This window comes from Hypomesus transpacificus, chromosome 9, assembly GCF_021917145.1.
Source record: "Hypomesus transpacificus isolate Combined female chromosome 9, fHypTra1, whole genome shotgun sequence".
NCBI lineage: Eukaryota > Metazoa > Chordata > Actinopteri > Osmeriformes > Osmeridae > Hypomesus > Hypomesus transpacificus.
Window position 1 is genome coordinate 422,095 of NC_061068.1, and position 13,103 is coordinate 435,197.

The window sequence follows — 13,103 nt, forward strand, 5'->3', positions numbered from 1 at the left end:
AAACATGTAGGCCTGTACTGAGTGAAAGTCAAATGTTGTTTTTTATGTACCCTGTGTATCTTGTAAACTCAATTGTCATATACATTGTTGAAATTGCTAATAAAAATTACTAAACTTTTTTTTTTAAAGACTCCTTTAAAGGGGTCATTGATTGCAGAACCGAATTTACCTTGTCACAGTTGAATAACGACAGTTCAGTGGGTAAAATGGACATAAAGTCAACCTCAAAGTCCATTGACACCTCTTTCCTATGGAAATCTCCCAATTAAAAAATATAGCTGTAAAACGGTCAGTTTAAAAAAAGCCACCGAACTGACGTGCTCCGCCTTTTTTGGCTCTGGTCTGTACCTTTGTCAAGCCCCAAAATTTGCTCCGCGCTGCTCTGTGTACTTCCACGGAATTACAAAGAAGAACATTTTTCAAAAATATTGAAAATGGACTACGGTGGTAAATGCAATGTTCCAGCCTGTACAGGGAATGCTGCCACTTTTCAGAGTCTTCCCAAGGAACCAAACACTCGACGGGCTGTGATGTTTATCTATAAGAAGATCCCTGTGCAGTTCGACTCTCAATTACACATTTGCTCGAACCATATCACCGAGGACAGTTTTGAAAACCTGGGACAATGTAAAGCAGGATTTGCTATGAAGCTGTTGCTAAAAAGAGGTGCTGTTCCGACCTTATGTTCATCACAACCTCAAGCTGTAGTATGATGTTGGCGCCAACAGTTATTAGCAATGCTAACGTATCCTGCCTGTAGCTAGCATCGGTAGAATGTGTGATGATTTAGTTTAATGGCAATGGGGCTAACGTTATTTCATGTTCCTGACTGTGTTTCATTCAAATAACCCGTGTTGTCATGTAAATCTACAATTCAAGATGCATGTTTGTCCAGATCTATTTTTCAGCAAGATAGCTACAGCTAAGCTGAGTTGAATCACGATAGTTTGATTGCTAAGCTGTAGAGCTAGCTAGTGCTAATGTTACCCACCTAAGGCGATCCTGTTTGCTTGGATAACAGAAGTGGAAACAACTAACGTAAACCAACCAATCAGTGCACAGCTCATCTATATATTCATGAGCATACCATAAAAGGAGAAAACCAAGTGTTTTTTCCAGGGACAATTTCACTGGAAGCATCAGGGGGCATAGAACCGCACCCGGGCCATTTTCAGCCCAACCAATTTTACATTCCCTTAAAGAACTGTGAAATAACCAAAAAACCCAGTCAATGACCCCTTTAACTAAATTTATGAACCCTTATTTTGAAGGCTTCAGAGCGCCATTTGAGCTTATTAGCGCTGACTTCACGCTTTCCTCATATGCCAATAGGATTTCAACGTGGTCGCATCTATACACTTAAATTAAACCCTAAACTAATGGAAATCCACGTAGCCAGAGAAAGTTGCTAAGCCTAGCTAACTAGCTTGTTGCCTCACTCCAGAAGATCCAAATTCTCTCTTACCCAATAGTGCCCTCGGGTGGAGCAACAACGATCCCTGGACTTCTCTTGATCCTGGTGATCAATGAACAAATTCGCCCTTCAAACATTTCTAATTTTCTGTTCGGAAATCTTACAGCAGAGTGCGAATTATACAATGACTTTTGGGGGGGGGGGGGTCAACTTCTTCTCCAGGGCATGTATTGACCCCCCGATCATTTACATAGGCTATGCTTCTCTTTTAGTCTTAGACATTTTTAATTGGTCCAGAGCAAAGTAAAACACTTTAAATAAGATGTTTTGTTTTTGTGAAGTGTATGCGTACAGTAGCATAAAAGATGAAACTGAAGATTGCAGTGTGGGACCTTTGTTTAAACTGGAAAACGTAATGAGGTGTGGATGCATAATGATGTGATATCGAGTACATTGTAACACAGAGGGCTACTAGTATACCTGTTTTATGCCCAACTTTCTTTTCTTTCAGTGCCAGCTGATCAGGTGTGTAACCAGGTCATACAGGTGTGCAACCAGGTCATGCAGGTGTGTAACCAGGTCATGCAGGTGTGTAACCAGGTCATACCAGACCTACAGGTGTGTAACCAGGTCATGCAGGTGTGTAACCAGGTCATGCAGGTGTGTAACCAGGTCATACAGGTGTGTAACCAGGTCATGCAGGTGTGTAACCAGGTCATGCAGGTGTGTAACCAGGTCATACAGGTGTGTAACCAGACCTACAGGTGTGTAACCAGACCTACAGGTGTGTAACCAGGTCATACAGGTGTGTAACCAGACCTACAGGTGTGTAACCAGGTCATGCAGGTGTGTAACCAGGTCATACAGGTGTGTAACCAGACCTACAGGTGTGTAACCAGACCTACAGGTGTGTAACCAGGTCATGCAGGTGTGTAACCAGGTCATGCAGGTGTGTAACCAGGTCATACAGGTGTGTAACCAGACCTACAGGTGTGTAACCAGGTCATACAGGTGTGTAACCAGACCTACTGGTGTGTAACCAGGTCATGCAGGTGTGTAACCAGACCTACAGGTGTGTAACCAGGTCATACAGGTGTGTAACCAGACCTACAGGTGTGTAACCAGGTCATACAGGTGTGTAACCAGACCTACAGGTGTGTAACCATGGTCCTATGGTGTTATAATGATACACTGGAATACAAGACATTTGGATCTGTGGCCGTGTAGTCCATCACACAATTCAAGGTCAGTTCTGTCCTGAGTTTGTATTTTAATAGACAGGAAGTAAACAATAAGCTTCCTGTCAAACACAGGAAGTAGGCTAGAGACAGGAAGTACACATTATGGCTGTGTCTACTACCGCGCACTTGTGCACTTCGAGCACTGACATTCAGTGCTTAGGGCGCTTCACTCACAAAACAGAATAATTCAGTGCACTGAAAGTACCAGGATGGCGCACTGCAAACGGTCGAAAAAAACAGTGTACAACGATGGACACTACTCGCCCTAAACGGGCGCCATCTTGGCTACGTAGCGGAAAAGGAGGAGCCCTTTCGGCAGCTTTTTCCACTTAAGTGGAGAAGCGCGTTCATTTTGGCAGGTTTTGTGGGTGTGGCGAGCAGATTTGCGTCCGTAACTTCCACCAAGTGTTTAACTAGCAGTGTTCCATTTGAGACAGCACTTATCAGCGACAGAGTGCACTGAATATGTAAGTGCACTGTTTTGCAGGGCACTGTATTGCAGTGTACTTCATAAAGTGCGCGGTAGTAGACACAGCCTATTAGTCTATTGTCAGTCTGTGCACTAACCCGTAGGGTTAATGCAGGCACATGTGCAGTGGGGAAGGAAAATAGCTAACCTGCTGTTCTCCATTATTAAACCCCATCCTTTTCCTTGCAATGTGTTTGACGCCATCTAGTGGTGAGGAAAGCGAATGACACACTGAAACCCGAGAAGCAGCAGTCTATCAATAAACCAGACAGCTGTGTTGAAAACAGTGTATTTATTTGGAGCCACTGGAAACCATTGTAGTGCATGTAGAAACAAAAACAAAGTCATGAAGGTCAGAACATGAGACAGAACCAACTAGCAGCAGCTGATATCAGAGTCAGGGGAAGGAGAGAGTAACAATGTACTTCTGTTCCTCAGTCTTCTACACTTACTCTTATCCAGAGCGACTTACAGTAAGACTTACAGGGACATCCCCCCCCCCCCCCGAGGCAAGGAGGGTGAAGTGCCTTGCCCAAGGACACACGTCAACTGGCACGGCCGGGAATCGAATAGGCAACCTTCAGATTACTAGCCCGATTCCCTCACTCATCTTCTGCTGTTCTTTCTACACGCATCATGTGTACGTCGCTTCAGATGAGAACGTCTGCCGATTTAATCGAATGTCACTGTAAGGCTCTCCCGAGAACCACCCCTCAAGTCTCTTCTGGGTTCTTCGTGGAGGTTCTCCTGTTCTGCAGGGTTCCCACAGTGGTTCTACCCCACATTTAAATTTTCTGCATCCATCTCCACAACCAACCCCAACCTCTCATAGTGTAGAACCCACACCTTGCACCAAGGAAGAGTGTTTACAGGTCACATATCGGTTACTGTTGGCTGAATACAGTTCCTGTCAGAAGTTTGGAAACATTTAGGCTAGTGGGACACAAAAAAAAGTGAGACCTGGTATTCAATTATTTTGTAATGTGAGAATTAAATCAATCACTGTCTGTACAGCAGTTAACATACATGTATATTATTAGTTAGCATGTTCTCCAAATATTGCCTGAGGTGAGAGTTTGATGAAAATTACACTTTAACAATATCTGTACATTTTGGTCCAAGTACCGTTAAATTACCTAGTTTGTTGCATATAAACAATATCATCAGTCCATCAATCCACGTGTCTCTTAAAGACGGTGTTTCCAAACTTTTGACAGGCACTGTAGGTATGACACAAAGTATAAAACAGTGATTAGTGATGACAGTGATGTTTAGTAGACGGCGTGCCGGGGGCTGGAATGCATTAAGGCACGGGGAAGAGGGAGCACCACTGCAGAAGCACTGCTGACCAACACACACACACACACACACACACACAATGAAGGCACAAGCAGGAAACACAACCATGAGTTTTAACAAATTCAACAAAAAAATTAAATAATAATTGAGCCTGAAAATTATATTGTAACATCCTGTTTTATGCTAGCCTGAAGTTGTCATACTCATAATTCTAGTCAGAATATGAGTCTGAAAACTCTCCGTTGGGCTGTGACTATGGGGCTTGTGTCAACCGAGCTCGTAAAACAAATGCCTCTTCGCTCAATTGGATAGACCTACAACCAATCATAGCAACGTAATATGTTGTTTGTTGAAAACAAATTCAACCCAAGCGCTCTTTGGTGACGTTGATTACGTTACTGTTGATCATCTGTCCATCATCGTATAAAGCCCGCCCTGACAATTTAATTGGTCCGAACAGCTCCTGTTCGGATATCGTTTTTCTGCAATCGAGCCCCTCCAGACCCAACTTCCTGACCAAATTTTTTTGTGGGCGGGGCTAAGTTGGGCTGGCAGCCAGGATAGTTTTATGCTGCTTTACTATAAATAATAAATGAAATCGTTTCATTTGTCCTGTACATGTGATTTAAGATATAAAATATATATATATAAAACTGTTTTGATGAGCAAACAGGTTTCCAAGTGCACACATTCAAGTAACAGGAATGAAAGAGCTCTGAGAATGATTCAGGCGGTGGAGATATTCTATTGCTGCCATATTTATGATTACTTTTCATGAAGTTTAAATATTATGAACTAGCAAATGTATACACATTTATATCCCATAGAAAACAGAGGTCAACAACCCCCCCCCCCCCTCCTTTGGACTACCACTATGTTGAACATATGGCAACTGTAGTGATACAACCCTGACCCTAATGCAGACCCAGCAGACAGAGAGACCAGGAGGGAACCTGGGACAAAGACTCCTCCACAGTGGTGGTGCTCTGCCGGAGTTAGAAGAGTCAATATTTAAGCAGGTCATCCCAGTCACAGCGTCCTGTGCTGGTCACCTGACCTTTCGAAAAACAGCAGCTGCTTAGCAACGAAATAGACAGCCTAGGACTCTGGCTCAGCCTAGAACCCTGGCTCAGCCTACGACCCTGGCCCAGCCTAGTGCAACAGGCAGGGTTAGCGGCCCAGTCCAGTGTCTATGAGCTCAGCATGCAGGCTGACTGTCAGTGTCTCCATCCCCCTGGCCAAGGCCACGCCCCCCTCCCCAAACTGCTGTCTCTTTGCCAAGTCGCTAGCAATGGCCAGCGCCCCTCCCTTCAGGAAGCGGACAAAGTTCTCCCCTACGAGCGGCCCCAGGGCGTACAGGCCGCTCTCCGTCACGCTCTCGTACGTGTAGGGGTTCACCTCCACGGGGTTCCGCCGGCACGTGATTGGCTCCTCAGGGTTCAGCCCTAAGGACTGGCCGTTCTCCGGAAGGAACGATAGGTTGGGGTGGGCGCCAATCAACACCAGCGCCATGGAGACCTTCAGGACTGTACGTCGACCCCCCTCCCCCTCCAGCTCGCACTTCCTGTCTGGCCGGAAGGCCAGGACCCGGTGCCTGGGGAAACTCAGGTAGCCGGAGTAGGAGGGGCCAGGGGAGTCAGGTGGGCTGGCAGGGGGGAGGGGCTGTCCTGGGTCTGGGCCAGGCTGGTGCTGCTGCTGGCTCATCATCTGGTGGACCTTGTGGTACTCTGGGTACAGCAGGCGGGGCAGCTGGTTGAATATAAGGTTGGGGTCGGCGACGGAGCGCCTGAAGGCGTGGTACACCGGCGTGTTGAGGTGGTGAGCCGCCAGCACCGCGTCCGCCGCCGTCAGCCCCGCCCCCACCACCAGCACGGGCTCGGACGCCTGGTTGAGCTCGCCGCGGGCGATGGCTGCCTCCAGCTCCCAGAAGCTGTGGCACACGAACGGAAGGCCCTCCCCTTCCACGCCCAGGCGGGCGGGGATGTCGTGGGTCCCCGTGGCGAGGACCACATTGCGAGCCAGGACGGTGAAGGGCACCTGGGCTCCGTGGCGTCCGCCCTCCAGCTCCTCCCCCGCGCCGCGCTGCAGCCCCTCCACCCTCCAGAGGGCGGAGCCAGGCTGGCGCTCCAGGGAGGTGACGGTGGTGCTGCAGGCGAAGCTGCCCTCAAGGCCCATCTGCCTGACGTAGTGCTGGTAGTAGGAGGCGATCTCCGCCGGGGTGGCGCGGTCGTTACGCACGTTCCTGCAACGACACGACACAACCCATCAGGCTCGCGCATCTATACAACAACACGGAATATCTACCGGGATATACACAGTGCAAACAGTGTGGAAGTATTGGATAGTACTGTGGGACTGGTAAAGGTGCGTTTGATTCGACTCACGTTTGACGTTTGGTCTACTGGTTTGATTGCTATGGCTAAGAGTAGTATGGAAGTTGAACTGGAGGGATTACGGGGTCGGGACCCACCTGCGCTTCTCTCTGACCCAGTCCTTCAGCTTCAAGCCAGGAAGCTCCATCCAGTTAGCCAGGCTGAGCGTCAGCATGGAGCCCTCCATGGCCTGCACACACACACACACACACAGTTACATACACACACTTGAACGGATCTACACACATGCACACCAATCGAGAGAGGTTAGAGAGTGTGTGTGAGGGTTAGACTGTGTGTGTGTGTGTGTGTGTGTGTGTGTGTGTGAGGGTTAGACTGTGTGTATGTGTGTTAGGGTTAGACTGTGTGTGTGTGTGTGTGTGAGGGTTAGACTGTGTGTATGTGTGTTAGGGTTAGACTGTGTGTGTGTGTGTGAGGGTTAGACTGTGTGTATGTGTGTGTGTGTGAGGGTTAGACTGTGTGTGTGTGTGTGTGTGTGAGGGTTAGACTGTGTGTGTGTGTGTGTGTGTGAGGGTTAGACTGTGTGTGTGTGTGTGAGGGTTAGACTGTGTGTGTGTGTGTGCGGGCCAGCGAGCGTGTGTGTGGAGGCAGGGACCTACATGCCAGGCTCCCCCAGGGAGGCCCTTGCCCAGCACCAGGTGAGGCATGGCCCTCTGGGGCTCGTAGCGCCACTGCAGTGGGGACGCGTGATCCACACCAAAGTCACTGTCTGGCAGCAGCAGAGAGTCAAACAACACCGCCATGGGATTGGACGAACGGCCCTCCAGACCCTCACACAGGTACTCCAGGTCCTGGAGAGAGAGGACGAGATGTAGGCAGGTTAGACATATAGAGCTAGACTGGTGAAGTTAGGGTGAGACAGGTGAGAGTGAGACAGGTGAGGTGAGAGTGAGACAGGTGAGGTGAGAGTGAGACAGGTGAGGTGAGAGTGAGACGTGAGAGTGAGACATATGAGAGTGAGACAAGTGATGTGAGAGTGAGACATATGAGAGTGAGACAAGTGAGGTGAGAGTGAGACATGTGAGAGTGAGACAGGTGAGGTGAGAGTGAGACAGGTGAGGTTGTTACCTGTTCCAATAGAGACAGATGGGGCTTCTCTCTCAGCTTGCCCTGCAGCATAGGATTAGGATGTGTTGCCCCTGGTGACAGGTACGGGGTGTAACCTGACAACAGGTATGAAAGACAAATTCCAGAAGGCCCGTTTCCTAGGAGTCAGAGAGAGAAACATTCAGACCGGTTTCGTGTCAAACCCAGTGCCAATGTTAAGTTTACCTATGCTTTACCTATGCAAACCCTAAATTGTACCCAACACATGCATACAGCTCATTAATCCAGTTCTAACCTGTAACATACAATCCTCCAAACACGTTCTACAACAAAAGCTACTGATAACTTCCTAGTCAGATGGTCACATGATTGTTGATGAGCAAAAAATGCAAAGTCACAGTGAGGAAAGAAAACATTATTGTGTGTAATATATTTTTGCTGCTTGCTTTTTTCCACGGGTACACCCTTGCACTTTTTTGAGGTTCATGTTGTTAAATTGTTTAATTGTAACTTGTTCAACTACATGCTCTTATGGTTCTTCCCTTTGGAACTTATTTAGTTTTCACAGTGTATGCTTCATGTTTTGGTTACCCGCAATGTTTGGGGCTCGTTGTTATGATTAGTGACCTATGCACTTTTGCAAAGCTCTCTTTTGGAAGTCGCTTTGAATAAAAGCGTCTGCTAAATGCATAAATGTAAATGTAATGTAAATGTTGTCCATGTGTGGAGTGTGTGTGTATGTGTGGTGTGTTTGTGGTGTGTAAATGTGTCTGTGGCTGGTGTGCGTGTCTGTGGCTGGTGTGTTTGTGTCTGTGGCTGGTGTGTGGTGTGTTTGTGTGGTGTGTGTAAGTGTGTGTGTGTTCAAGTTCAAGTCTTTTATTGTCAGGTACACAGAACAACACAAGGTTAGACTGGGCACTGAAATTCTTAAGACAAGACAACGCAAGCACCTGGCATAACATAACATATAAGTACACGGAACACAATTTACATCAATGCTGAGCTTAAATAAGTGAAACTTCCTACATATAGATAGCAATAAATATTGACTATACTAACCCTAATACTAAAACTTTCCTAAATTACAGATAACAATAGATAGTACACTATACTAACCCTAAATGCACAAGAAACCTGTTCCAACCCTATAACCTATTCTAACCTAAGTGGAGTACAGTACAATAGTGCAATGTCAATGGCCATACAGGAGCCTGTTGGCGAGGTACAGGTGTGTGTTTGGTGTGTGCGAGTGTCTCCAGCATGTTCTTACCGATGATGACCACAGGTAACACCTCAGTGGAGAGGACATCCATCTCCTTCACATCCATGTTGGCGAGCAGCTCTCTGGAAGACAACACAGAGAATGGTTAAAGATCAGCGACTCTGCTGGTCTGTCCTTCCCTCTATCAGTACTGGTGTCTCTCTCTCGCCTTCCCCTCTCTGCTGGTGTTTGTCCTTCCCTCTATCAGTACTGGTGTCTCTCTCTCGCCTTCCCCTCTCTGCTGGTGTTTGTCCTTCCCTCTATCAGTACTGGTGTCTCTCTCTCGCCTTCCCCTCTCTGCTGGTGTTTGTCCTTCCCTCTATCAGTACTGGTGTCTCTCTCTCGCCTTCCCCTCTCTGCTGGTGTTTGTCCTTCCCTCTATCAGTACTGGTGTCTCTCTCTCGCCTTCCCCTCTCTGCTGGTGTTTGTCCTTCCCTCTATCAGTACTGGTGTCTCTCTCTCGCCTTCCCCTCTCTGCTGGTGTTTGTCCTTCCCTCTATCAGTACTGGTGTCTCTCTCTCGCCTTCCCCTCTCTGCTGGTGTTTGTCCTTCCCTCTATCAGTACTGGTGTCTCTCTCTCGCCTTCCCCTCTCTGCTGGTGTTTGTCCTTCCCTCTATCAGTACTGGTGTCTCTCTCTCGCCTTCCCCAATCTGCTGGTGTTTGTCCTTCCCTCTATCAGTACTGGTGTCTCTCTCTCGCCTTCCCCTCTCTGCTGGTGTTTGTCCTTCCCTCTATCAGTACTGGTGTCTCTCTCTCGCCTTCCCCTCTCTGCTGGTGTTTGTCCTCCTCTCCTCTGCTGGTTCCTCTGCTGGTGTCTTTATACCCTCTCTGAGTAGTGCTAGTAATCTACTCGGCTACCCTGAGCTGGTTCTGCCCGCTCTGAGACCTTTTAAGCTAAATTCTGCCAAGAGGCCCTCCTACCTACCACGTGAGCCATGTAAACCATTTGCCTCGCCCCACTGCTCCCAAAACAATCCTCCCATAAATCAATAGTCAATCCATTGCCTTCCATCTTTCATTAGTCCATAGGGGCGCTCCTAATATAACGGTAGGGGAAACACTGTAGTGGTCTTTGGTGGTCTACCAGGTCATTTGCTATTTCTGAGTTTATCAATGGTTTCTTGCTTCTTCCAAATACACCAAGTAGTTAATTTTGACAGACCAAACGTCCAGGATATGACCCTTAAAGCCCCCACAGTGATTGTTTTTCAATCTAAAAAATACTTTGCCCTAATTCATATTTTGATTAACAGCAGACTTCCAATTTCAGTGTAGGATTGTGAGGAGACAAACTTTGCACATATGCCAATTTATTTAAGTTATTTTTAGTCGAGGTCAAACATTTTAGTCCACATAAATAAAAGAAAAATAAATGTTTCGCTTTAGGGCATCTTTAATATAATTGATGCAGCTATGCTTTACTATCATGTTGAGATTGGCATTTAGATTAGTGCATAAAAAGCACAAATTGTTTAAAAGAAAATCACCAGAATGCAGGAAAATCTTCTGGGGGAAAACCCCCAGACACCCACTTAATTATTCCCCCCCCCCCCCCCCCCCATGGGGGCCACTGCCAAGGTGTCCTTTATTTGATCACATAGGAGTTAGCAACCCTAGCTTACAGTAGAGTCTGGGCTTCTGCCAACTCTTATATAACCAATTCTGCACTGGTAACCATGACATGGCAGTTTGGAGTAAAGGCTGTGCTGCAGAGTATGGAGCAGTCTGTGTGTGTTAGCGTGTGATAGTGTGCGTGAGGGAGAGGCGGAGAGGGAGAGACGGAGAGACGGAGAGGGAGAGACGGAGAGAGAGAGACGGAGAGAGAGAGACGGAGAGAGAGGGACGGAGAGAGAGGGAAAGAGCCAGAATGACACTACACCGGTGCTTCACGGCAGTATGATGTAAACTCCACATGACCACATTGCTACAGTTGCCTGTGACATAAGCGAACACCCAATACATAACGATCACAGTCTCTCACTGGACCTAAATACTCCGGATATATACGGTGTCCAGAATAAGCACCTCTCATGACTGCTCTCGTTAGCAGACCCTGCGGGCTTGCTGCCAGTATGCTTATATTAGCAGAGAACCTATTGTGTAGCACGAGACATTTGCACACAGCCCTGTCAGTCTCAGGCTCTCGGCTCCGCATACAGAATCAATATGCTACCTCTCCGAAAAGAAAGCGACAGCTAGCCTATACCGTACCGGTGTTGTTGGCTATACTGGACCGGTGTCGGCGTTGACCAATTGTACAAATACAACCACGAGCAGTTACTGGGTCTCCAACCCCAGCCTCGTTGCCTCGTCTGGTTGGTCGGTGACACGCTAAAGCGAGCAGATAAGCGCCCGCTGCATCTGCTTGTCCACCAGATTGTACACTAACAAGATTGCTTACAGATTAACCAGGTAGACCGTTTGTAGCCTAATTGTAACATGGGTTGTAGTAAATGAATAGCTAGCCAACTAACCTAATTTCAATTTTGGATTAGCGAAAAAAATCCTACATGTGTCCCCACCCAGAGCCTCCCTGAACCCGACATGTTACCCACCATTGCACTGTACGTTCCTGATGTTGACGGACGCTGCAGTAAAATCGCCGACAACAGATCGGAAAGGTGTCAAGAATGTCGGAAGACTGAAAATCGGTTATCTCGCTGGACACTTACCGGAAACCGAAACACCGTGTCAATTCCTCGACTTGAACGCTGTTTTGTGTTATTGAAGCCGCCGCCTCGATCTCCGCTGAAGCGTTTCTAGAAATGCAAGTGATCTATTCACGCAACATTAATCTGACAAACAGAGCATCAATCTCAAATTATTGCCCTCAGGTATTACGTGCCTGGTCGGCCGATGCCGCAATAACGTTGTAGTATGCCGGAGCTTGAGTATGAACGGTTTTATAATTCCTCTATGCGCTGACGGCACCGGCCAATCATGCTGAATGAATCGTGACGTTAGAGCCTGCAATTGGCTACATCACGGGTGATGTAAGCCTCCGCGTTACGATTTCCTCCGTATTAAGCACTGAATGGTTGAAATTCGTCAAAGGAATCTTTTCATCCAATCAGTGAAAACCGCGCTGTGAAAAAGGAAGCGTATCTCGAGAAGTATTATTTAATTATTTATTTTTGCAGCCGTGAACTATGTAATACTGTAATAGAGATATTATTGTTCATTCATTGACCTTGGCCACAGAAATATAATTAGAACTATCCACATCTGATCTTTGATTTTCTATGTACTATTTGGCACTTTAAAGTTCCCTTTGAATAAAGTGTTTGAATCAACGTGACAGAAACAGCAAAATTATACCCAACCCAAACCCACCAAAATGCCGTTTCCAATACGTTGTAAACAATTATAGTGCTAAAAAGTGCAACGGATCGGTTTAGCGTCAGTGTATCTACCTGAATTGTTATAGCCTACAGTCCAATAAACCGTCCATTACATTTGTTGTCTCAACTCTCACCTCGTGAGAGCGGTAAAGTTAACTCGTGAGAGCGGTAAAGTTAACTCAGCAGTATAGGCTTCTGCAGACTCTGCTGTCTGTTGTAGCCAGGCTTCGGTGAACTTTGAACTAGTCGTCATTCCCATCCAGACCTCATCATCAACAGGTGCTGCACCACAGGCTCACCCCGCTGTGACTCAGCAGAACCATCTGTAAACCCTTCTGTATGTAAACTTGCTGCTTGTATCACCGAGTTGAATGTGGGTCTAACTCAGTATGCTATAACAGCGGCGATTCTAGGATCAGACCTTAATGGGTGCTAAGCCCCCAATGAGAATGTGACAAGAACACAGTGCCTTGCAAAAGTGTTAAACCCCTGAGCTTATAAATCCCTAATTTCACTGGATAACAATTTATACATTTATTTATTATTATGCAATAATAATAAATCCCGTCATGAACTACCAGCATCAAATGATAATAAACAATCATTTGTAATTTATTTTATAATAATTATTTTTTTG

General features: G+C 46.7%; 1 protein-coding gene across 2 annotated transcripts; it reads right to left on the reverse strand.

Moving 5' to 3' along the window:
* Nucleotides 1-5,197: 5,197 nt before the first annotated feature.
* Nucleotides 5,198-12,031, reverse strand: osgn1 (oxidative stress induced growth inhibitor 1). Of its 2 annotated transcripts, none has more exons than XM_047024604.1 (6): nucleotides 11,798-12,031; nucleotides 9,134-9,207; nucleotides 7,885-8,021; nucleotides 7,416-7,607; nucleotides 6,894-6,985; nucleotides 5,198-6,665 (listed from the first exon to the last, which is right to left on the reverse strand). In XM_047024604.1, the coding sequence occupies exons 2-6, from the start codon at nucleotides 9,189-9,191 to the stop codon at nucleotides 5,594-5,596; spliced, it is 1,551 nt and encodes a 516-aa protein (XP_046880560.1). In that variant the 5' UTR covers nucleotides 9,192-9,207; nucleotides 11,798-12,031; the 3' UTR covers nucleotides 5,198-5,593. The 2 variants fall into 2 exon arrangements, with proteins under 2 accessions (XP_046880560.1, XP_046880561.1); XM_047024605.1 differs by lacking the exon at nucleotides 11,798-12,031 and adding an exon at nucleotides 11,681-11,785.
* Between the last annotated feature and the right edge of the window lie 1,072 nt (nucleotides 12,032-13,103).

Bases quoted from the DNA above. Each gene is read 5' to 3' on its own strand.
- osgn1 (XM_047024604.1), bottom strand. From the start codon at position 9,191: ATGGATGTGAAGGAGATGGATGTCCTCTCCACTGAGGTGTTACCTGTG. The intron at 8,022-9,133 runs GTAAGAACATGC...TCTGACTCCTAG, and splicing joins GTTACCTGTGGTCATCATCG to GAAACGGGCCTTCTGGAATT. The intron at 6,666-6,893 runs GTGGGTCCCGAC...GTGTCGTTGCAG, and splicing joins TGGGTCAGAGAGAAGCGCAG to GAACGTGCGTAACGACCGCG.